Raw genomic sequence first — 25599 nt, 5'->3', positions numbered from 1 at the left:
TATTATGATCATATTTTTGCCGGTCTGTATGTGGAACCTGAACCCCAATTTTCTGTGATCATCTTCAGTGTAATTTTGGCATTTTCACAAATTTATCCTGCGGGCCGGATTGGAACCTTTGGCGGGCCCCATTTGGCCCCCGGGCCGCATGTTTGACACCCCTGCTTTACATGTATCTGAATCCACAATGTTTTACTTTCACTCCTACATTTGATTATTTCTATTTTACATTCCAAACATCAAGACTGAGTTCAAACTAAATGGAAAAGACAACACACACACACACACACACACAATTTCCCTGATGGGGTCGAAGTTCAGGCTCGACAAACATCAGAGAAAAATAAAGTAAAAAAAAAAATTCTGTTGTTGACTCTTTTCAGAGTCAGCTTTTCAGCGTTCTAACTGTTCAACATGTTCATTAACTTCGGTGCATTCTGATGTTATTTGAGGTGAGAACAGTCTAACGGTCCTCAGCTTCACTAACATGATATGAGTTTCAGGTCAGTGCAAATGTCCTTCAAAGGGTCTTTCTCACAGGGGTCTTATCTCTAAGTTCCTGGCACTAACCAAAACACTTTCGACACACCATAATTTTCTCATCTTTATCTTATGGGAGACAGAAGACTACATGGTTCAGACAGCTTCAGCCTTTGCCTGATGTTGTATCTCTTTCTTGGAGCTCCAATAAAGTGAGTATTTTTGACACCGAACGCTTGAACCGACCCTTGTTTATTGAAGACAAATTAGTAGAGTATTATTTTTCCATAACAGGGTCTATTCCATATTTTTATGCTTCAATAAAAAAAGAGCCTGTTTTTTTTTTTTTTTTTTTTTTTTACCTTTACTTCTGCAAAGAACTTCAACCACTTAAACAACTATCTGTGTTTTTTAAGTTAAGAGTTGAGTCCTTTTTATCTCACCAGCCGATAAGTACGAGGTGTTGTGAAGGCGTCGTCTTTATTAGCAATTTCTTCAAACATCTTCTTTGGTCGGATTAATTTAAAATTTTATATGTCACTTCTTTGGGACAATGTCTGCAAAGTTTGTTCATAGCTTGGAGATATTTCCATTTTTTTTTTTAAATTTAAATTTATTTTTTTACAAATTTTTTAAATATTTAAAATTTGCCTTTACTTTTAACGGTCCATATTTTTGATGGTTTATAACATGGAAATGGTTACATATATCCGTATATTTACTATTCAGCACAGATAGGAAGTCATACACAGACTTTCATTTGGGACCATGACCTTTGACCTTGAGTGACCGTAAAAGGGTCAAACTCAAGGTCACCAGTGCCTACATTTCAACAATCTTCTCCAAAAGTACTGCTTGGATTCATTTTTTTTTTTTTTTTAATCAAGCTTCCTTTGGACAATGTCTATAAAGTTTATGCACAGTTTTGAGAAATTAACGAAATTTTGAATTATTAAAAATTTCTTTACTTATGATGGATCATATTTTAATGGCTTTTAACATGTAAACGGTCATAGATATCAGTACAGTTACTGTTGAGCGCTGATAGGAAGTTGAATATGGACTTTGATTTATTTAGTTGAGTTCTCCTCCAGTGAAAGTACCACCCACTTCTATTGGGAAATTGATCTGCATCCAGACCACAGGACTCTAACATAGAGACAGAACCTGACAACCTCAACTTATTGATTCTTGATAGAACATGCCGATTAGAAACAGGGCCACTGGTCCTATTTTTTCGACATATAAACTGGAGAAACAGAAGTGAGACAGACTAATGATATTGTAAGTTTTCCCATCAGTGTTGAAATCCCTGGAGATCATTTTTCTGTGTTCATGTGGTTTATACAGACTAGTAAGAAATACAGTTGAAAAAACATGATTTGAGAAAAATATAGATTTATTTTTGGGTTGCTAAATCAACAGACATTTCTTTTTTTTTTTTTAACAAAATGGAACTAGCCCAACAACCAGCACATGTGCAGTGTTTCCAGCTTACGGACGAACTGGGCTTTATTACAATAAATAAGAGCACCCTGATTGTGAAAGCTGCAGCACAAAAGCCAGTAATTGTTTAGCGACACAGACATGAGAAATCTGCCAATTCGCCATCTGCCAATTAAAAACAGCAGTGAGCGTGTTTTTTTTTTTTGTTTTGTTTTATTTTCCCTGGTCCTTGTTCTTCTACCAAAACTGATGTCAACTCGTTTACTGGAATTTATTGCACTTCTGCTGCGCATATGTACAAAGACCTTTTCTGAGGAAATGTGACTGAGAGATGTGGGCAGATAAAATGGAAACACTGATGAAAGACTCCCAAACTATGCTCGCTTACAAAATGGCTTATTTACACGGTGTATAATGACAGTTCCAGGATGCGCAGTGTTTGAATGAGGTATGGGATGGCAGTGTGATGGTAATGAGGCTTCTCCTGTGGCTGTCTGTCGTCTCTCAGCTTCGTGTGGTGTACAGGTCTTGATCCTCGGGGCTGGCCTGGCCGAAGTCCATGAGAGCAGGGTCTGGTTTGAAGCCAGAGCCCCCTGGAGGACGCAAAAGCAACAGCAACAAGAGCTTAACCACAAAAAACAGATGTACCGCACACCAAAGACATGATTCACTCAGTATTTGTCAAGAGCTGAATGACATGACCACAAAACAGAAATATAGACTTTTTTTTCTTTCTATAAACAGTCAAGACAAGATGTGATTCAGTTAGATGCTTTAAACTAATGTTTTTAATTTTACCTTATACATATATTTTATTATTTTGAATAATCCTTCATATGTTATATAATTCCTTCTGTGGTATAGAGTTAGCCTATAGTATATGTTCAGTATTTTTTGTAGTTTTATATATTGTCTGTATTTATCAATATACATTTTCAGCACAATTTTGTGGCAAAGTTTTGATGTAAATCTTTCTTTTTGCATTTTATGAATCTGCTGCTAAACAGAAAAGTGCGGCTAAACTGATTCCCATTGTTCCTGTAACAGGGACAAAGATCTGTTCTATTCTATTCTATAAAAGTAACAGGAGGATGGAGATAGATGTGGAAAATTATTTGAAACCTAACAAAGCACAAATATTCAATGGACAGAGGAAACATTCACACTGAACATACTGCAGCAAAATAACATGTTTTATATTAAATATTTATTATGTGTGAGAAGTTTCTTAGTTTAGGCATTTTGTTCACACCATAAAAAAAAAAAAAAACCCTGATGAACTGAAGTAATCTGATGTTATCGTCTCAATCTGAATAAATGAAAGACGAAGATGGAAAATTCAGAGGTAAATCATGTTTAGAAGCGGTGAAAATTAACCCCACACTCACACACAACATGAACAGCCAGGATATGTTCCAATCAGATAATAGAGCGTTCAGATGTGATTGTGTGTTTCTTTGTCTCTGTGGACGTGTATGAAGCAGAGGTTTACATGTATGGTGTGTATCACTTGGCGTGGGGCCCATTAACAGTGGATCAGTGGTGTGTGTGCAGCAGGTGTTTGTGCTACCTTTGTTGTCTTCTGCTGCAGGCTGTTCAGGAGGTGGTGGTGGAAGTGTCGAGGTCTCCTCCACAGGAGCTACAGGTTCTGCTTCAGTAGATTCGACAACAGTCTCTGTGGAACAGTGTGAACATACAGTAACAGTGGGTCAGTTTTAGGGAACTGCTGTGGTCTCATGGAGCCGGACCCGTCTCCACACTTTATTAAAGCTGTGTTCGTGCTGGAAACGGTCTGACTCTATTCAACAGCACTCTGAAATAAGGAGTAAAACTACAGGATGCAGCAGTACAAAAGTGCCGAATGAGGACATGTGTTGGGGAAACATTTGCACAAGGGAGAGTCAACTGCAGTATTGAAATGAGTAAAACCACACAAAAGAAACTATCACATTCTAGTCAAAACCTGCCATTTCCAGCCTGTCGATGCAGCTCAGAGGTTGGCATCGTTCTTTCATAAAATGACTGGGACTTTGGAAATGATGACACAGATAGCGGGATGCTTACAAAATACGTACCCGAAGGCAGGATTATTCCAACAGTGTTTCCTGTGTGTTTCTGGTACCTTTGTTGTCTTCTGCTGCGGGCTGTTCAGGAGGTGGTGTAAGGGTCACGGGCTCCTCCACAGGAGCAACTGGTGACTCTGGCTCTGGTTCTGCCGCTTCAGCAACTGCCTCTATACAAAAGTATCAATAACAGTAACATTGCGTCAATGTCAAGGTGTTGTGCTATTTCTCGCATAGTCACGCTGACAGATCTGGCTTAATTTTCTATCATTCTGGGATGTGGGGTCGAAAACTGGGGCCTCTTCTTTGGATTCCTTTAAATAATGAAATAAACTTGTGTGGCGCTAAGCTCATGATTCAGCAGCAACACCTTTACAAAACTGCATCAGAGGAGAACTTGCAGGACTAACATTACCCCATGAGAAAGTGGTTTTACAATCCCTAAAATCCCCGCAAAAGAAACGCCACAAGAAAAGAGGCACAGCTTTGGTAAATCTTACCATTTTTAGCATGTGGTTACATTTCAGAGTTAGTTTTTCTACATAGTGGTAACACATGTAACAGAAGAAGGAGGGGAATCCTGACAGAAATAGTCGCCCAGTGATACAATTATTCCAGCATAGTTCTTAATTTGTGTTTATAGTGCCATTTAGAGTTGCAGCTATTGATTATTTTTGTAACTGATTAATCTATCAAATATTTTCTATGATTCAATTTGATTATACGAAAAATCTGAAAAAAACATGTCTGAAAATGACATCTACAAAGCGTATGTGCACCGAACTCTTCAACACACTCGTATCCAACTTATTAACAACTTAAGATGGAAAGCCAATTATTTTACTGTTTGTGTGAAAGCTTAACAGTTTAAAGAAGAGATGGTTCCAATGTACAAAAGTGAACAAATAGACATTTTCTGCCTTTTTGTCCTTGACTCTTAAGTCGTTTGTGTTGATGCTGGTGTCATGTGTGTCATAATAAGTGTCTGTGTGAAATACAACAGTGAAACCAATGTTTAGAAAAATTAAGGAAATGAAGCTTCAGTTCAGAAAAATTGTAATCGAATAATTTTTTAAATTGCGTCAACTCGATACGAGTCGATGAATGGTTTCAGCTCTGGTACCTTTGTTGTCTTCTGCTGTGGGCTGTTCAGGGGGCGGTGGGCTGACCACGGAGGGCTCCTCCACAGGAACAACTGGTGGCTCGGCAGCTACCTCTGGTTCTGGTTCAGCTGATTCTGCTACGGCCTCTGTAGAAAAAGAGTGAATATACAGTAAATGTGTTTTGGGAAATGTGTGGCGTCTGGCTTAGACACCCCTCCTTGGCGCTGTGCCAGTACTGGAGGTCTAACTCATTCCACTCTCATTCAGGAATAAGAAAGACAAACCCTGTGGGCTGTTAGGCTGGTTTGGATTCCTTTGAACAGAGTACACCCATCTTGGGCAACGCAAAGCTCAGGATGCAGCAGCAGTGCCTTTACAAATTTATGCCGTTGGAAAAATTTTTGGTAAAGCATTTGCACTGGGGACGTGAGCTGTGGTATTAAAATGATAAAATCCATACAAAAGAAACCAACACATGAAAAGATATTTTTGTCAGACACAAAAATCTGGGGAATGTGACTTCAATAACAGTAACACACACCGGGATGGAGGAGAATAGTGACTGTAATGGTCACCCAGTGGCAGGATTATTCCAACAGAGGGTTTCCTGTGTGTCTGTGGTACCTTTGTTGTCGTCTTTGGGCTGTTCAGGAGCTGGTGGTGTGAGTGTCGAAGGCTCCTCCACAGGAACAACCGGTGGCTCGGAAGCTACCTCTGGTTCTGGTTCAGCTGATTCTGCTACTGCCTCTGTGGAAAAACAGTGAATATATGGTAAATGTGTTTTGGGAAATGTGTGGCGTCTGGCTTAGACACCCCTCCTTGGCGCTGTGCCAGTATTGGAGGTCTAACTCATTCCACTCTCATTCAGGAATAAGAAAGACAAACCCTGTGGGCTGTTAGGCTGGTTTGGATTCCTTTGAACAGAGTGCACCCATCTTGGGTAGTGCAAAGCTCAGGATGCAGCAGCAGTGTCTTTACAAATTTATGCCGTTGGAAAAAATTTTGGTAGAGCATTTGCACTGGGGACATGAGCTGTGGTATTAAAATGATAAAATCCATATAAAAGAAACCAAGACATGAAAAGATGTTTGTGTCAAAACACAAAAATCTGGTGAATGTGACTTCAATAACAGTAACACACACCGGGACGGAAGAGAATAGTGACTGTAACAGTCACCCAGTGGCTGGATTATTCCAACAGTGTTTCCTGTGTGTTTGTGGTACCTTTGTTGTCTCCTGCTGTGGGCTGTTCAGGAGCTGGTGGTGTGAGTGTCGAAGGTTCCTCCACAGGAGCCACTGATGGCTCAACGGCTAACTCTGGTTCTGGTTCAATCGATTCAATAACTGCCTCTATAGACATGAGCGAATACACAGCAACATGGGGTCAGCACAAAGGAATCTGTGGCATCTTTGGCCAATTTGTCTTTCTTTTTTAAAGAATCACGCTCATCTGAGAAGTGGTGATCTCCTGGTGTACAAGCAGCACTTTTACAAAATTATGTCAGTGGAGAAGGGGTATAATAAGGACTAAACCCCTGCAAACGCCGTATGAAACATCAATGTCAGTGTGAAGTTACAGCTAAGGGGTGATTGTTCTTTTCATACAATGACTGGGAAAATAGTGACACAGAGGATGGAGGAGAATAGTGACTGTAACGGTCACCCAGTGGCAGGATTATTCCAGCAGAGTGTTTCCTGTGTGTTTGTGGTACCTTTGTTGTCTTCTGCTGTGGGCTGTTCAGGAGCTGGTGGTGTGAGTGTCGAAGGCTCCTCCACAGGAACAACCGGTGGCTCGGAAGCTACCTCTGGTTCTGGTTCAGCTGATTCTGCTACTGCCTCTGTGGAAAAACAGTGAATATACAGTAAATGTGTTTTGGGAAATGTGTGGCGTCTGGCTTAGACACCCCTCCTTGGCACTGTGCCAGTACTGGAGGTCTAACTCATTCCACTCTCATTCAGGAATAAGAAAGACAAACCCTGTGGGCTGTTAGACTACTTTGGATTCCTTTGAACAGAGTGCACCCATCTTGGGCAGCGCTAAACTCAGGATGCAGCAGCAGTGTCTTTACAAATTTATGCCGCTGGAAAAAATTTTGGTAGAGCATTTGCACTGGGGACGTGAGCTGTGGTATTAAAATGATAAAATCCATACAAAAAAAAAACCAACACATGAAAAGATGTTTTGGTCAAAACACAAAAATCTGGTGAATGTGACTTCAATAACAGTAACAAACAAACACCAGGATGGAAGAGAATAGTGACTGTAATGGTCACCCAGTGGCAGGATTATTCCAGCAGTGTTTCCTGTGTGTTTGTGGTACCTTTGTTGTCTTCTGCTGTGGGCTGTTCAGGAGCTGGTGGTGTGAGTGTCGAAGGCTCCTCCACAGGAGCCACTGGAGGCTCAACGGCTAACTCTGGTTCTGGTTCAGCTGATTCAACAACCACTTCTATAAAGGAGAACAGGGAATAGGGCAAATTATACTAACACAATGTCAGTATGAGTGTATCATTCAGTAACACTTCCAAACTCAAGACTAATAGAATTATTAAAAGAACATTATGAAAAGATTTTTTAAAAATAGTGGCAGTTAAATTAATAGGTAATGATCTCCAATTAATTTGAAATATGTAATAACCAGTTTAACTCTCTTTTTTTTCTGAAGTTCTCTACTGAGGTCAAGAAGCACATCGGTACGAATGTGAAGGAGGACTTTACTGAACTGTTTTAACAGAGTGACATAAGATTTACCGTTCTGAATTCTCAGCACAGTCCTTCTTTGTCCTCTTTTTCAGATTTTTTAGACTGTTGTCAACCTTACTGAAGTTCAACCACCACTTGAATGTGAAACTTTTTAATGCCAATTATGATTTTTATTATTGCATATGAGATGTTTGCCCTCGCTGAGATCCAGTTTTAATAGCCTTGATAGAATTCAGATGTCACTGAAACATATTGTTTTATAATATTCTTTAATATTTCTGTTAGTACAGTTTAAGAAATGTGCCTTTCAAGCTGACAGTTTAGATGAGTTTGAGGGATTTACTTGAAATCTGTATTTCACAAGAGAGCATTTGTGCTCAAAGTTAAAACATGCTGTTAAATTCAATAATTTAGATTTACATAAGCTTCTTTTGTGTGGATTCATTACTTCCAGTTTCCTTTTAAATATTCATCATTTCAAGTTTTAGTCTTGCACAACCATAAGCAACTTGAGCAATAAATTTGTTATTTTTTTTATACATACATCCAAGTTATTTTTCACCCAGCAGAGGAAAGGCATAGAAGTGGTGTGTGTCTGTGGCACCTTTGTTGTCTTCTGCTGTGGGCTGTTCAGGAGGTGGTGGTGTGAGTGTCGAGGTCTCCTCCACAGGAGCCACTGGTGGCTCGACAGCTAATTCTGGTCCAGCTGATTCAGCAACCGCCTCTGCAGAAACAGAGTAAATATACAGTAAGATGGAGAACATTTATCATTTCATACACTGTAATTATTAGATGTACAATGTGAAAAACAGGCACTGGTTTGCATTGTGCCCATTGACGTCACATGCAGACTATCTGCGTTACCTGCTGGCTGGTCTGTGGCAGCAGATGGCTCCTCAGTGGAGGGAACAGCTTCGGTTGGACTAGACTGTGCTGTATCTGGTCCTGAGCCCGGCATGGGTTCAGCCGGGCTGGCGTCGGTGGGCACGTCCCCTGGTGTCTGTGTTGAGTCCAAGGGCTTCTCACTCTCGACAGGGGCAGGTAGTTCCTCAGACGGAGGGCAGGTCTCTGTCTCTGATGCCACAGAGTTCACCACAGACTCTGGAGAACACACAGGAAAACAGAACAGTATAAGATAATGATGAAACAAGTGTTGAAGACAAGGAAACCCATTGGTAACTATAATGTGATACCTGTGCTGGTGTCAGGAGGCATCTGGTCAGGTGAAGTCTCTGTGAGCGTTCCTGATGATTCCTCTACTGTTACAATGGCTTCTTCTACCTGGACAGGAAAAGACCCTGCAGATTCCACATCTGCTTCAGAGATCGTAGAGCTTTGGGCTGAGCTGTCTTTTGATGCGTTGGACTCTGAGGCAGGGTTAGACCCAGACACAACCTCCTCAACTACAGCAGGCCCTGTCGCAACCTAACAGGGCACAATATTCAACATTAAAAACTTCTCATCAACTGCTACTCACACACATATGGTCCATAAAGTCTCTTTACAATTTAACAAATTTATTACAAAAGCAAATGAATAGATATGTTTTTTTTTTTTTTGCCTCATTTAATCCACCTCTATATGGACACCATTAGTTGCACAAAGCACATCCAGACTATACTAGATTTCTTGTCATGTTGGCTGTAGCGTAGCCTCATCAATGGTGTCAATGGCATCAGTGATCTTTTGCAACATATCCAGTCAAAAGGTCAAGGTAAACATTTGCAGTAATTGATCTCTTGTAGAGGAAAAATGGACCAATGATGCGACGGCACATGATCCAACAATGTGATTAAAAACTTTGAAAACCACTGAGTACATAAAACAAATCTGATTAACATATCTTATCAATTGATTTTGTAATAAATTTTATATTATTTTATAGTTTGTTTGTTTTTTAAACTTGGTCCATTTAGAAAATGTGATTTATAGTTCCTTGGACATTTCTCCACATGTTTAAGATTTATACAGAAAAAAGAAAAGGCAGAAACATCATTAATACTGAATCATTCTGTTTCTAGGTCACTGATACCTTCAAAACAACTAAGCAAAATGTACAAAGAGCTTTAATGCCTCAAAACAGAGCAAAACAATTACCATAAAAGGCCAAAGTGACTGGAAAAAAGAGATAGAATGCAGTCTTTTGAGAGACAGAAGGGATTTTTTGCGCAAGTAAAATATGCAGAGGGGAACTCATTAAGTGGGAAGTGTCTCTATCATAAGGGCTGAAACGTTTTCGTTTGAGTCACACACAACAGAGGAGCTTTACAGTAGTTTCTACTGTTAAAATTGTTGCAAATACAGAGTAAACATGATTGCTGACCTGTGACTGTGATGCAATGATCTCTTTGGGTACATGTTCCTCAGCCTTGGGGGTAAACAGTGAGGACACGGCGGCGCCGCTCCACTGCCCGGCAGCATACACCTTCTTACCTGTAACCTTCAACACACAGATGACAATAATAAGCACGAGAAGAAATGGAATACAGCTTGTTATTTGTTGAATTACAACCAAGCAGTCAGGAGCCACTTCCACCTGCTGTACTTCTTACAAGCTCTCTCTTAAAGGGGTCATATTTTGCTAAACCCACTTTTATTAGTTATTGGTACATTTACTTGTGTATTTGGACCCTAATAGTTGATAAAGTTTGAATTTGAACCCTCCAGGTTCTGCAAAGCTATCTTTATATTCATTCCGGCAAAAATCAAGTGGATTTCTACAACCCGTTTCAATTTCTTCTTAATTTGTTACATCTATAACTAGTGGCATCACAACATTTGCACATGTAAGGTCAAGACTTCAGACAAACATTTCTCAGAGTGCACCTTAACTGTTTGTCAGCTGCAGCGGTTGTAGTAAAAACTGAAAATATGTCCAAATTTTGAGCCTATTACCTAAAATGTTCTCTTGTTGGTTGTACTAACAAACTCAAGTGGGTGAACGGGACATAGCAGCACAGTCAACAACCTGGAGGGGTGGGGTGTGAAGTGGCTCATTTGCAGTTAAAGGGCCAGTGCTAAAAACAACCTTTCTGGTGTCATTACTCTGAAATATTGTTTGAAGATGGACCTGTGGAGTTGAATTAAGGAAAAATTCAGACCCAGTCATAGCATTTACAGTTTATGTAGACCACAGGAAAATGTTTTAAAATGCATAATTCCATTTAAAAAAGCAAAATATCACTCCTTTATCTCAGGGTGCAACGTTCACACCAAAGAATATGATGAAATTACTTCAAAACTAACACTTTGCGAAACCTGAGGTGTTCTAGTGTAAAGTCCAAACTGATTAAATATTGAATCCCAGAAATGTATGTTGTCACGTTCGGTGGAAACTCAGTGAAAGGTGCTGTTCTAAATGCAGTGTTTATCGAAAGAGTGTAGAATTAGATGTAGTTCTTTTGTTTCTCACAGTGCCATCTTTTGCACCTAATTGTATTTCAACACAGAAAAGAAAGTCAACAGTCAAACGACACTGAACTAGGAAAAAGCAGTATGATTAGGTCTTAACTATAGAAGGTTATTTTACAGTTAGTGCATAATAACACCAGTGACACTGAATAAAACACAGGGTAATAATGGGAACCTGTTACTGAAAGTGCAATATTATAATAAACACATAATGAGACCCTACACTGGTAAACATTTAGTAGGAGTAGATTATCTATTTGCCTGCAAATCCTATAAGATAGTGTAATACTAATGTAATTAATTTTACAGCTGTTTTATATCTTTTCAATCTATTTTTAATCTATTCTTGTATTTTATTCTTTTTGGGGGGTTTTTATTTATTCTTCTGTACAGCACTTTGGTCTACTGTGGTTGTTTTAAAGTGCTTTACAAATAAAGAAGAAAGAGAGAGAGCTTAATTGTTCATTCTCCCCTTATAAGTCGCTTTGGAAAAAAGCATCTGCCAAATGCAAAAATGTAAATGAATGTAAATGATGTACATTAGTGCACTCTTAAGGCCTTTACACGCCAAGGGCTGGTCTTTTTAATGTGACTAATTCTACATTAATATATGTTTTTTTAATTGTTGTTTGTGTCATGAGTATTTTCAAACACAGAACATCTTATTTTTGCTGAACAAGGTTGATTATTCTGAGCAGTATGGATAAACACATCAACCGATCACTCTTCAAATGTGATGTGACAATATCAGCGGACCAGGAACTGACGGACGACATGTGGAGCAGAATCACAAAACAACTACAGAGGATGAGACCGGTGAGGAGCGTCTGTATCGTTAACATCACATCAATCAGATGTTAGTTCTGAAGAAAGTCTTCTGTGATTCTATTTAGATATTTTATTAAACTGCTGCTACCATCACTGCTGTTTTGAGTCATTTTGATGTAAAACATTCATGGATGAGTATTATACATTTCTGTAATATTTATCGTCACACCCCGTGTATACAGCCTCTCACAAGGATTTAAAAGTGTAATACATCATGGATGCAGCGCTGGTGGAATACTGCCAGTATAATTCTCTCCTACTCATTCTCCAAATTAACAGAACTTCACACCTATCTGAGATTAAAGTTGTAATTTATGTTTGCTGTTTTCAGATGGCTTGTCCCTCTACACAAAATACTTCAAACTCTGTTATGTGTCAGTGCTATATTTGGAGTTGCATTGCTGAATCTGGTACAAATGGAAAAATGAGCGTTACCTTAAACAGAGCCACTGCCTGGGCGGGGTAGCACACCGATGCTCCTGCACTCATCAGGCCCAGAGGAAGTGCCACCCTCTTCCCACGTGAACCTGAAATACAAAATTTGCAATCTTTGTTAACCGTGTGAATCTTACGATGGCTTTATGATTCTGTTACAATCGGCCTGTGAGCGATTCTTGATGCATCTCAATGGTCACATGCTCCATTTTCTGTAATACCGCACATTTACTTTTCCATCACTTAATACAAACAGTCTTCAAAAAGGACAACGTTAACTCCCCCTTATTAAAAATGAGTAAAAAAAAACAAAACAAAATCAGATTACAACAGTCTGTAATCTAAAGAGCTGTATTTTCCCTTAGCAACATCTGTGTGAGCCTCCTCAATCTGTAACCATGACAAAACAAAACCCATATCCATCTGCACACAGCGCACCATAAGTAGAGCTGGAATCGATAAAAATGCAGTTTGTTTTCATGTAGCAGGTCTAAGAAAGGCCGCATTATGTCCTCAAATAAACATTATTAACAACAATCTGTTACCCAGTGTTTCCCATTAGTGATACAGACGGTGGTTTTATAAAGAACCCGAAATACTGTGTTAAAAAGTCTCATTTAATCATGTTGTTATTGAAACTACCCACAAAAACTCCATTTTCCATGAGTGAGTGAGTGAGTGTGTGTGTGTGTGTGTGTGTGTGTGTATGCCTATACGCAAAAGACACAACTAAACCAGACCCAGAACCAGCAGCCTCTGAAACCAGTCACAGCTGCAACAGAGAAATGAACCAAATGCAATGAGACAAAATGAGTGCCAATGAGTGTTAACGGCATCATATCAGCTGTAAGTTATGAGGCAGACACACGTTCTGTCTGATTTTATCACAAAGACACAACCTGGTCCGTCCCACTCAGATACTCACTGTGTCAGTGTAACTGCACTGAGCGTCAGTCTCATAAGGTGAAAAATAACTTGAGAATTGTGAACTTCAACATGTTGCTTAAAATATCAAAAGTTAACCCACAATCCAATGCAAGGGGGCAACACGTCAATGTTACTTTACATCTTTACTGTCCAGTGTGAGGCTAAAAAATACACTCATAAGCGTTAGTGTAATTATTATGTACGCTGAGGACTTGATTAGTGACTTATTTCATCAATGCAGACGTCTGCGTCATGATGCATCATCAGGTATTGGGCTGGGTATCATGGCCAATTTCCTTAATTTGATTTCGATTCAAAAGGTTCTGAATCAACTGATCGCGATTCGATTTGATCCGATCTGATATCGATTCGATTCAGTATTAATTGATTGATTCAGATTAATTTAGTGATACCAAAGTACAATTTTGAGCTGTAACCTGATTACTTGACTACCGCAGCCATGCAGCACATCATTATTGGTATCAATGTTGACATTAGAAAGGAAACAAATATGACATTTCAGCAGTAAACAGCAGAATCTGCTCTTAATTAATAAGGGGACTGAAACATTGCCATGTTCCTGCAGTGGCTCAGAATGGACTTCTTCGTCATCTTTATTCTGTTTTAGGGCTGGTGCTTTTGGCCTTAAGGTGCATTACTATCACCTATGGCTGAACGTGGATCCAAGTTAATACTCCTAAAACGACCGGCTTCCACGATCCGCCTCTGAGAGCCACCATGGACCAGATGGTCCAGGCGGCCAGTTCCTCCGCACTGTGGGCTCGAGTCTGAGGCTGGGAGGACCTCCCGCAGAAGTGTTTTCCCCAGCCTTCCTCCGCGCCCCTCCTGCACCAGAACCGTCATGGGGGAGATCGAGACTCCCCGTCTCCCTCAGGGGCCTGCATCTCAGCATCGGCGGTACCCGGGTCAGGTACTTGCGGTCCTGCTCTGAAAAATCGATCTAATCCACTATTACTCGATAATGCTAAATTAAGTTAAAATCGATCCAATCAATTTTTTCACCCAGCCCTTATTCCTGAATGTGACTAGTTATCATAGCAACGTACAGGAGCATATTAGGACATCAACACTTATTCATTATATTAATTGTGTTATGACTATTATTTATCTTCTACTCAGTTACTTTATTGTGCCACCACTCTACATATCATGTGGACAGTGGCTTAAGTGCCAGTGAGTTCTCTCTTTTTAGTCCTTTTTAGTCTTTTGGCCCTTGTGGCCTTGGTTATGTACTGATGTGATGTCTCTGACATGTTGTACTCCTGTCAGTTGTCTTCTATTTGATGTAGTTGTTGTCACTGTTGTTGGTGGTGTGTTCTTCTATGTTCAGGAGCTGCTTGAACTGAATTGCCCCCTTGGAGACTAATAAAGTTGTCTGTATCTATCACATTGTGCACAACTGCAGCTACGAACAGGTGACGTAACAATGGCAGAGAAGGATACTTAAAACTGTAAGGTATCATTTCCAAAATCAAATTTTACTTTATGTTATTTGTCAGGTGACAATGTTATTTTGTAGACCTAATGTGTAGCCGATTTATCAAGTTAGAATCTATGACGTTTTTGGAGATTTCCAGCTAGCTTGGCTCATTGTTCCACATTGCAACATAATGGAAGACAAACAGTACCTACTATGTTGGATTGATAACTCTGTGATCTGCCTGATTTTAGGGCAAGTTTACTAATGCTTTAGCTGGCATGGAACCTCTGTGAAGCGGTCTCTAATTTCAAGTAATGGAGACAAAAATACACAGTGCCAAGTTGAAGCCAGATGAAGTGACACCATCAGCGGAAAAGTGGCAGAACAAAAGTCAAATACACGTGATCCTTCACCGATCATCAAGACAGGAAATAAACTGACACTTGTGGTTCAGTCAGACTGTGTCAGTGAGAACTAAAGAACCAAGTTCCAACACTGGTCTGACAAACACCAGACTTAGAGTCTCTAGTAGTGGTAAAACCTGCCTGTAGAGAGACAGACACAAAGACAAGACAGACAGAAAGAGCTCACAGAGTTGAAACAGAAACCTTTTGTCTCACGTTGCAAATCTGTTACTTCTATAGTTTAGCAGTGAAATGTATCCTCTGTGATTGTGGTCTGTGAATGTTGACAAACAGACTTTCACCTGTGACAGCAGTTTTCGTAGGACTGGGTCAAACTCGGGTTAAATGACATGAACAGGAAACTGAGGAACAGTGAATGACGTCCCCATTTCCTCTACAGGGGGCTGGCCAAGTGGTAATGGACGAACAGCCTTACTATGTTTTTGTTTGCCCTTTCACAGCTATTTATTGTAGAAAGATGATCTTCAATCTGTGATTGAAAAAAAAATGTTTTAACCTAATTTTCTGACTTAAAAATAGTAAAAACCCCTCTGTAATGGATGGAGAGAAAATTAACATCTGTTTGTGACCACTTCATAAAACCTGCCTTAAGATGCAGCTCCAGTTTCATAAAACTGTAAATCTTTACAGTTCGTCCTCCAGGGTGTCTATTTTGCAAAACAGTAAACAGTTTGTATTTTTTCAATATATAAGGGCATAAAACAGCAAGAGTTTTGGTGACGGATGTTTCGGTAACGGATGGACAGGGGAGAAGAATTACAAATTTCAATTCTTTATTCAGCATATTTATTAGTATATATTATCTACAAAGTTAAGTGCCTTAATAAACTAATTTAATACATTTTAACACACATTTCTCTTAGTTTATTAGATATTTGTAACCAATGGACAAAGTGTAGCAAAAGGCTTTTAAATGGACCTTACAACTAATCATCAGTATAATATAGGTCCAAGAGAAGAGGATTAAAGTTATGCTTTAAATTGCACTGACGGACAAAGAATGCAAACATACAATTATACTGAAGGTAATGCCATCTAAGTATTTTAAAAACATTTTTCTAAAAAATAAAACTTGTGCTGGACACTAGAAGTAATGTACTTTCAAACTATATAAGTCTTCAAAAGGTGATTTTAAATGTATTTTTGATCAAGATGTTAACCTTCCCTTGGCCAGCCCCACAGACAGAGCTGTGGATTCTATGTTAAACTTTTCCTTCCACACTTACACTACACTTAGTTTGTGTTCTGGAGCTTTCACATGTATTTCAGTTTTTCTTTGCTCACTGTGTCACTCACTTAAAAGCTTGAGGTGTGATTATTTTCTCAACTGCTGTTTCAGTGATAGTGACTGTGTGATTTATTACATCCTGCAGCTGGATCCAAGTGTGGCAATCAAAAACCTTCTCTGGTTAAGAACCTGTTCTAAACAGTTCAGTTCATAGGATCTGGCTCCATGTTCCATCTATAACTGCATGACAGAAGACATTCAGACTGTAGAGGTTCTATATTACATTAACTGTAATAATATTTATGTGATGTAATATTAAATTGCACCATTATTGCAACATACGTTTTTCTTTGTCTTTAGATTTTATTTAGTTTACATTCTTAGCTACAACATAACATGTTTCTCTGTGTTATTTTACTTAAATTTACTCATGACATTGGAAAAATGATTTCATCATTATCGTTTTGAATGTTCTACCTCTAGATCCATGACATGTTCTGCTGCATGGCAAGTATTTCTTATGTTCACATATTAAAGATGGTTTAAAACCACATCTATTTTATTTTGCACCGTCTTTTACAACATTGAATGATGAAATCAGAGCCTACAGGTGTTTTTGTCTTGTTATGTTTTATATTTCATCATTTTTATCTTAATGAACCTTTTATGCTGTTTTCAACCTGTTACATCTTTTTTCATCCTGCTACATGTTTTATGTTGTTTTCATCTTTTCAAATAATTTAAAACCACAAATAAACATTGGTTTTCTTATGCACTCACTTACTGATGAAACCATTTTTATCACTGTAATATTTTTGGTCATATCATGAGGCCACAGGTTCTACACTGGCTTTTACACTGCTGTCATTGGCTGTATATGATACAGATGCTAAAAAGCCACATGAAATACAACATTATACTGGGTTAACTCTATGCTGACAGCAGAGTGAGTTCTCATGGCTGCCTAAGAAAGAAAACATTCTTTGAAGATTACAGATGTGTGTAATGTGGGATGTCTCAACACTCTCTGAGTGTAAACCAAACCATGTCCGGAGCTATCACTGACTGACAGCATTTGGTGCAGTATAAGCAAACTGAAATATGTGTGGAAAACTATGTACTGCAGTATATAAACTCAGTAACTACAAAGGTTTTGTAGTATACCTGTTTTACTCTTTATATATGTATATATACGTAGATCAGCAGTGTGGAATGCACGGTTGGGTGACAAAATGATAATGTTAATTATTATGTTATACATTTCTCTTATATTACATGTTTATTTTATAGTCACCAAAACACTTAAAGAATGCTGTTTTACCTCATCTTTATCCAATATATTTTTTGTGTTTTTTTAAACAAACATTCTAACTAAATATAACTGACTGTTTTGAATGTTCTGCTGATTTCAAGTGCCACTTGACCACAAATAACCATCTGGTTTCTTAAACTTTGACTCAGAACCAAACATCAGCCTGTAAGTATGAGTGTGATACTATAACTGGGGCTCAGATTACCTTTCCGTGCCAAGAACATGCCAAGCAGGCCCGCCATGGTGATGGTGCCAAATCTGGGTATGAAGTCCGGTGGAGGGTCTTTCAAGTAATAGTACACATCTGGGAAACAGTTCACACAAAAACAAGATGATGGTGAAAGATGAGTAGAGACAATTTCTTCCATTTTTATCATTTCATGCCATCACAAATTAGACAAAAGCAAAAATGTGTAGCCACTGGGGTGGGAATGTCATTAATCATATTCAGTAGTAGGAAAGGAATGTAGGTTTTGACATTCAACAAATGGGGTTATAAGTTCTAAATGAGACCTTAAGGAACCTACTGTTGACTCACCCTCTCCTGCATGGTACAGATTTACACTTCCTCTTTTCACAGAAACACAGGCACCCTGCAGGAAAGGGAGGACATGCTAAAAATTACACTTCAACAACCACCACCACAACAACAACAACAACAACACAACTATCGCACATGAGCCACACATCTATTTTATAAAATTGAAGGAGATGCACCAGAGTTTGTGTAAAGTCTCTTTTTTTCTCCCCATCTTTGACAATATCAAACTGTCAAATCTCCTCTTGCAGCAAACTTTACAGCTGCGGAGTCAACTGCAAGAACACCATTTCCTGTTTAACTCCTGAACTTCGCTGTTTGCAAAATCGTACCTGCACAGAGCACTTGCAACATGTGGGATTGTGCTCTGTAACCGCAAACAAGAGGAACAAAAATCAGGGTTGGAAAACTAACACTGCAGGTGCAAGATAAGACCTAGTATATGTCTTACATGTTGTTCCATTTATTTAACACTTCAGAGCATCCGTCAAACGGTTCTATTTGAGCTCAGTCTTAGAAAGGATGTGAATGTGCATCAAGTGTTTCAAAAACAGAACTGTTAAATTTACAGGGCAGAGTCCAAATACCTTTACAGCCTGGATAAATGGGAGTACTGCCTCCCTTGTGGCACTGAACCCACTTTCAATAAGTCCAGGCTTCTCTGTGACAAACTGGACCTGAGTGGACTGCTCCAGTGGGCTGTAGATAGTCAGCTGGAGATAGCAAGACAAGAGTCAGTATGTCATTGTAAAACACAGCAGTGAAATTAACAGCAGATGTTAGGGCTGACTCACACTTAACTTGTGAGTAGAGAATTACCTTTTCTCGAGTAATGCCATCAGCAGATGCATCCCTGACTCTGTAAACACGGATGGAGGCAACACCCAGCACCGTCGGGACGGCCACCATCACCGCCTAACACACAATATGAGCACACAACACTTTGGATGGAAAATGTAAATCTTAGTCTTTTTTACATGAAATACAGAATAATGGTGTAAACCCAGCTTTTACATTTTTTTTATAGTAATACCATACATATGAAAAATGATGGTTTAGTGATAAATTTAGAAGATTGGATTTGAATAGTTTCATAACAACATTTGCCACATTTAATATTCTCGTTTGTGTACATGATCGTTAATAATAGATGTCAAATGAATGAAAAATTAAAGATATCTAAATAAATTCTCATAAACAGCACTGCAATGTAGTTTTTCAGTTAAGCTACTAACAGAAATATGCTGACATTAAGGCCATCACGAAGCATTATTATTATTTTCATTCATTTTTATTCATATTCATTTTTATGAATGTCTTTTAGTTTTCAGTTGCTGTATCCTGTGCAGCTTTTCAATTCATGTTTCAAAACTCGTGTAGAATTTCGTAACTATATTTTATGAAGTGCCATAATACTACTAATATTAATAAGACTTTACATACTTAGGTAATTAATAACACTTGACTAGCTAACATGGTCAGTGTTTAAAATGCTAACGTTAGCGCTGTCGTTGGTTCAGTTACAACGTGCATTAAGGCAATAAGTATCAACGTCAGTGTAGGTCATTTTTAGTACCGTACAACTGCATACGTTTAACAGATTATAAACTGTGGACTGTGCTTCAACTGCTGGCAGCTAATGTAGCCGCTCGGTGATATTAGTTAGCATGAACTCATTTAGCAAAGCTAACACAGTAGACGTGGTTGGCGTTTCTGTGACGCTGTACAGTCTCCTGAATGGTGACATTCGGTTCAGGTTTACTTTAACGTCTCCTAGACTCTCGAGGTTTACACAACGGCCATGCTTTCACCGAAAACATATATCTAGAATGCAAAAAACTTTGCCGAAAACGAAAAGTCGAGCGTTCACCTTGGCCGCCATGACAGCGCTGCTTCTTCTTCGTCTGGGTGTGAGTGTCGGCTGCTCAGTCTGACACTGCCCCCTAGCGGACACACAGACAGCTGCAGCGGCCTGACCCAGGGTGATGTCATTCAGGAAGGATGGTGTCATAATGAATGGTTATAGGTTAAAAAAAAAAAGAAAAAAAAGAAAAAAGAATGGTTATAGGGAAAATTGACAGCCACTGGGCAACATCATTTAACATCTTTAAATAATTTCCATATACATACAGTTACTAATGAATATAATATGTTATAGTATGTTTTCCCTTTTTAGCCAGTTACAAATGTAGGTGTCATTGTTCTTGCTTTCGACTGAAAAACTGTGACTTTATTTTAAATCTGATTCACAGCCAAACTGAAAAAAGATCATATCCCTGTGTAAAACAGATTTTCATGAGTGTTATGTGATTTATTTGACAATAGAAGCTGTCTTGACAGTTTAATGATAAATGTACAACCACTTAATATGTGATTTAAAAAACACTTCTGACATTGGAAATGACCATTAGGACAAAAATCTTACCACAGCTCCATTTAAGTGATGGTCTTCAATTTCAGTGATGGATTCAGATTCAGTTCGCTCAAAGACACTGACATATGTACATTTGAGAGGTTGTAAAATGCATGTCAGCTTAAAACTTCACATGTATTTTGTCCCCATCAGTTAAGGAACAAGCTGCTTCAGCAAATACAAGGAAATGCACACATTAACAGAACACAGCTCATAGTGCAGAGGATTCAGTTTATTGAAGTCAAAGTTTAACAACTTAAGTTTACAATCTGTATTTTTTGTAATATATATTCATATATATGAAACCAAAAAAGGCTACTTTAGGAAGAATAAATGTCATTTTCTTTCTTTTTTAATATCATCTTTAGTCAGTTTAATGTACAGAATAACAGTAAGCTAATATTATCCTTGAAAAAGAGCAATATGTTCCTTTTTTAATGTCGCAGTGCAACTTACATCTTACACACCTGTGCAATGTACCATGAGGTGTACACCCCTGAAAGAACACACAGTGGAATCTCCCTTTTCGGCCTGTTTCTGCAGGTCTACACACACAGAGATCTGGGAGGGATAACACAGTCTGTGCCTACAAATCAAAACTCACACTCTTTAATCTACAGTATATGGAAAAAGAAGACCAACACTACAGATGAGAAACAGAGAGAGAGAGGTCTGCAGACTGAAACTGTATTGTAACTCTTTAACAGCTGTGTGTGTGTAGAAACACCAGTAATAGTCAGTCTGTCGTTGCCAAAGAGAGGGTTTGGGAGGCACAGGGAAAGTGCTTGCATCATTTAGTTTCGTTGTGGTACTCTCAAATCAACCATTCAAAAAACATGGACTATATCTCTGAGGTGTGTTTGAGTTCACGACAGTGATATGATGAAAAAACCTGAACCTACACGTAGAGAACTACACTAAAGTATGAAGGCTAATACAGATAGTGCTGGATGCAGCGGGTGCTACACATGTCTCTCAGAGTCTTCGACACTGGGGGGCACTGTTGAGTCCTTGGCCTGATATTGCGGATGAAATGATTCATCTGAGTTTCACAGACATTAGAGACCATTAAGAGCAGAGGTCTATGACCCCTTCTCTTCCTCCCTCCCTCCTTCCCGTCCTCCCCCAGTATCAACCATATGCTTGGAGGGAATGTGGAAATAGCTTTCATTTTCAGAGGACTGTTTTCTCTTTGTTGTCGAGACAAACCTGCCGCCTTTGGACACATGCCTGCCTCTCAATGTAAACCAAAACATCAAATTGAAACCTCCTCCTGGTAGAATGCTAAAGGAGGATCTGCATTAGATATACTGGGCAGCAAAAATGCCTCCCTCGGTTTAATGTACAGTGTGTGTCTTCAAACACTATTGAATGACAAAAAAGAATACTTTAATCTATGAACATTTAAATAAAACTCTCCAACAGTACTTTTGCATGTATCATGCGCTACAAGTCTAATTATCTTGCAATCATGAGAGGAAGATTAAGAAAATTAATACAAATGATCCACAATATTACCCTGTCCAGTCAAATCAGTCCCCGGCCTTATTCTCATGCAACATATCACCAGGAGAACGTCGTAAGGGTCAGCCGTGATGTAAACCAGTCAAAACTGTCAGGTCGAGTTGATAGCGGGTGTCGTTTGCTTCCTAGTTGTTCAACCGCTAACACCCTGCATCTACAGAGTGAAGAGGGGGACACTGCAAAACCTTGGCATAGAATACATCATACTTTACATTATATCTATGACACAAAACGTAAATAGATTTATATATTCTTCTATGTTTAAATATATTTGTAGACTGTACACAAATCTTTAGAAAATGAGATGGCAAATGCTTTTACCTGATATTTTGAACAGCAATGGTAAAGAGGCCGATGAGACATAGACCCTGTGATGCAGCCAATGAGATATAGACATATAGAAAGTGCATTCTTTGTAGTGAGTGACTCCTTTGAATAAAAACAAACAAACAAAAAAACTCTCTAGCTCTTGCATTCGCTGCTTAAGAAAAATGGAAAAAAAAAAAAAAAAAGTTGTTTTGCACCCACGCAAATACATACTCTCGGTCTTCCCTCCGCTACCTCTAGAAGCATATCACAGTGGTAGTGGAACGCAAACATTTACATCAGTATACACATATACACAAGTCTTTGACGAGAGAGAAGAGGTCAGAAAGGAAGGAAACAAAAATGAGGGAAAAGAACAAGATAATGGAGAGAAACACAAAAAGGAAAAGTAAGAGAGGGAGAGAGAATGCAAAGTGAATCGTAGTAATTGCATTCTATCAGAGGAGCCTCCTTCTACAGGTAAAATTGTAGTTTTTGAACAGTTCACAGTTTGAAGTAGTGTGCATCAATCCAGCACAATATGGTTTCTCAGTGCTTGTGGCATTTTGCTTCCCTCTGCGAGGAGCGGCTAAAACAGATAAGCCAAGCATTGTTAGCTACCTTTCACAGTCTTAACAGGATTTGGGACAAAGTCACCGCTAGCCTGACTCTTTCCCGCACTGCCCTGTCCTGTCAAATCAGCCTGGAATAACAGTGAGGTCCCTGTAAATCAATGAGATATGCAGTGAGACAAAAAAAAAACCAAAAAACAAAAACAAGGATAGAGAGAGAAAGGGGGAGAACTGGTGGCTCTGGGTGCAAAGTTCATCAGTACAAAAGTACAGTGCTGTGGTGAAAAGGATTCTCCTCTGTATTGCTGCTACATAGCTCCCCCTACCCCCCCTAAAATCAATCATAAAATAGCAAAACTAAGAGAATATAAAGGAACGGACATGTTAAAAAGTCTCCTTTTTTCCATTTTGCTCGACAAGCGTGTGGAGTTTATGCTGAGTTCCATAGACAAAGGAAGATTAATGCTTTCTGTTCAGGCATGCAATAGGCACCCTGTGGGGTCCTCAGGATTATCAAAAGTTCTTACACGCAGGTCTCAGACTGTTCCCTCTATGATATTTACACATCTTACAATGTGTGTTCCTGTGTGTGTGTGTTTGTGTGAGTTTGAGTGCGTGCTCAGAGTCGTGATCAGGAGGGGTTTAGCTCATGTTAAGTCAGTGTTTGTGTGTGTGTTTGTGTGTGAATATGCGTCTGTTTGTGTTCATGTGCGATTCAGTCTTTTGCTCCTCTTCTCTTTCTTACACATGTGTCTCAATGAAGGAGTGTGTGTGGGTCATGAGGGGTGCGGCGAGCGGGGATAGATCGTCCTGGCCGTTGGTGCCGGGGCTGAGCTGGCAGATGTCTGAGTAGAGCTCGCTGTGCCACAGCTTCCACTCTCTGAAGGTCTGGGAGCACAGGCCAGGGTCCTCCAGGAGGGCACAGATCACTGCCAGCTCCGACTCTTTGGCCTGAGGGATCCAACACACACAAAGGATCAACACATGAAATACTCACCCAATTTCAATCACCCATTCCACCTCATAACCTCATAATTAGAATTACACACAACTATATTTTTGCGTATTGTACAAATTGCTATTCTAATGGTGTCTTTTAATTTGCATATTTGGTATATTTGTTTGTTTTTCTTTTTGTTGAATTGATAATTTCTTTCCTGTTACTTTTTATTAGACATGAATGAAGTGACTGTAACACCCAATAATTTCCACCTGGAATTAATAAAGTATTCTGATTAAGTAACCCTAAATTGATAGCATTACACACAACAATATTTTTGCACACTTATTTATGTATATTTATTTAATTATCATATTGGTACTATATTGTCTAGTACATATTAAATTGCTGTTCTAATTGTGTCTTAATTGAGTGTTTTAATTTAGTATATATATATTCAGAGCGATATATATGCTTGTATATTTAGAGCTTTATCTATCTATCTATCTATCTATCTATCTATCTATCTATCTATCTATCTATCTATCTATCTATCTATCTATCTATCTATCTATCTATCTATCTATCTATCTATCTATCTATCTATCTATCTATGTTGTTGTTTTTTTTTTTTCTTTTTGTTTTATTGGTAATTTCTTTCCTGCTACTTTGTATTATACTTGAATGGAGCAACTGTAACACCCAATAATTTCCACCGGGGATTAAAAAAGTATTTTGATTCTGATTAAGTATTCTAATTTTGGGACTTTCTTATAACCCTAAATTACATAATGGACCACAGCCTGTACAAAGAAGAGGACGGAGTCACGGTTATGCCTCCCATTGGATTTTGGACTTTGGAGTTGTGTGTTTTGACATTAGAAGTGACCGTACTGGACATAAGTGTGGAGTGAGACTTTATAGATTGCATAAAGGTGTTAATTCATTTTCAGTTTATTTTAATGGTTCCAGTATACGTTCCTTCTTGCAGGACCACAGATCTACATGCTAAAGCTACATTGTTTTAAATTAGTTTTTTGTCAGAGAAATTAAATCACCATTACCAAACTACTATTGCCATCTGTGAACACATGTATTTTCAGGGGGATAGTCATATGGTGTAAAGAAGAAGGGAACAGAGCCACCTTGGACCACCCTTTTCAAGCCAGGAGTTTGTGTTTTCTCTGTTGTCATCTCAGATTTTTGGAGGCAAACATAACTATATTTGGACTAAAGGACACAGCAGTGGGAGCAGAAGGGATGATGGCTGAGCTAATGCTAAATATTAGCGCACTGATTTCATAAAATGGCAAATTCAATTAATTTTCTTGATAGTGTAACTTACTGACCCAGACTACATCCACAAAAGTTGGACTAAGTTCTGTCCATCACATATCCAAGACTCTGACTTGCCCTAAAATGTAGATTAATTTCCTCTACTCGTCCCATGAATTTTTCCTTGATGTCACCAAAGGGGCATCAAACAGACATGATGAGCGAGTACTG

The 25599-nt window shown here is 38.8% G+C and overlaps 2 protein-coding genes across 18 annotated transcripts in view; both read right to left on the bottom strand.

The window, feature by feature from the left end:
* Window positions 1-1861: 1861 nt before the first annotated feature.
* Window positions 1862-20251, bottom strand: apool (apolipoprotein O-like). Of its 14 annotated transcripts, none has more exons than XM_030145136.1 (18): window positions 20209-20251; window positions 19158-19253; window positions 18926-19051; window positions 18339-18393; window positions 18006-18104; window positions 12468-12559; window positions 10117-10233; window positions 8987-9218; window positions 8658-8894; window positions 8398-8517; window positions 7414-7539; window positions 6805-6930; window positions 6317-6442; window positions 5717-5839; window positions 5108-5238; window positions 4049-4163; window positions 3497-3601; window positions 1862-2519 (listed from the first exon to the last, which is right to left on the bottom strand). In XM_030145136.1, the coding sequence occupies exons 1-18, from the start codon at window positions 20218-20220 to the stop codon at window positions 2431-2433; spliced, it is 2127 nt and encodes a 708-aa protein (XP_030000996.1). In that variant the 5' UTR covers window positions 20221-20251; the 3' UTR covers window positions 1862-2430. The 14 variants fall into 14 exon arrangements, with proteins under 14 accessions (XP_030000996.1, XP_030000997.1, XP_030001004.1 ...); XM_030145137.1 differs by having other exon boundaries at window positions 4049-4159; window positions 5113-5238; XM_030145144.1 differs by having other exon boundaries at window positions 6317-6374; window positions 6863-6930.
* Window positions 20252-20962: 711 nt separating this feature from the next.
* The window catches only part of LOC115426896 (connector enhancer of kinase suppressor of ras 2), a 98531-nt gene continuing 93894 nt past the window's right edge, over window positions 20963-25599 (bottom strand). For 3 of the 4 annotated variants that reach the window (XM_030145132.1, XM_030145133.1, XM_030145135.1), the window contains one exon: window positions 20963-24104. In XM_030145132.1, coding sequence (XP_030000992.1) covers window positions 23895-24104 — 210 coding nt within the window. In that variant the 3' untranslated portion in view covers window positions 20963-23894. The remainder of the gene's footprint in view (window positions 24105-25599) is intronic. The other variant, XM_030145134.1, reaches the window with a different exon arrangement.

This window comes from Sphaeramia orbicularis, chromosome 10, assembly GCF_902148855.1.
Source record: "Sphaeramia orbicularis chromosome 10, fSphaOr1.1, whole genome shotgun sequence".
NCBI classification, from domain to species: Eukaryota; Metazoa; Chordata; class Actinopteri; order Kurtiformes; family Apogonidae; genus Sphaeramia; species Sphaeramia orbicularis.
Note: the sequence above shows the minus strand (reverse complement) of the source record. Positions and strands in the feature narration are given on the sequence as shown.

What these genes read in the sequence shown, in the direction of transcription:
- apool (XM_030145136.1), bottom strand. An exon ending in ATGGCATTACTCGAGAAAAG is followed by an intron (nt 19,052 to 19,157) that starts GTAATTCTCTAC and finishes TGCTATCTCCAG; the next exon opens with CTGACTATCTACAGCCCACT. An exon ending in CACAGCAGAAGACAACAAAG is followed by an intron (nt 6,931 to 7,413) that starts GTACCACAAACA and finishes GTTTTTCCACAG; the next exon opens with AGGCAGTAGCAGAATCAGCT.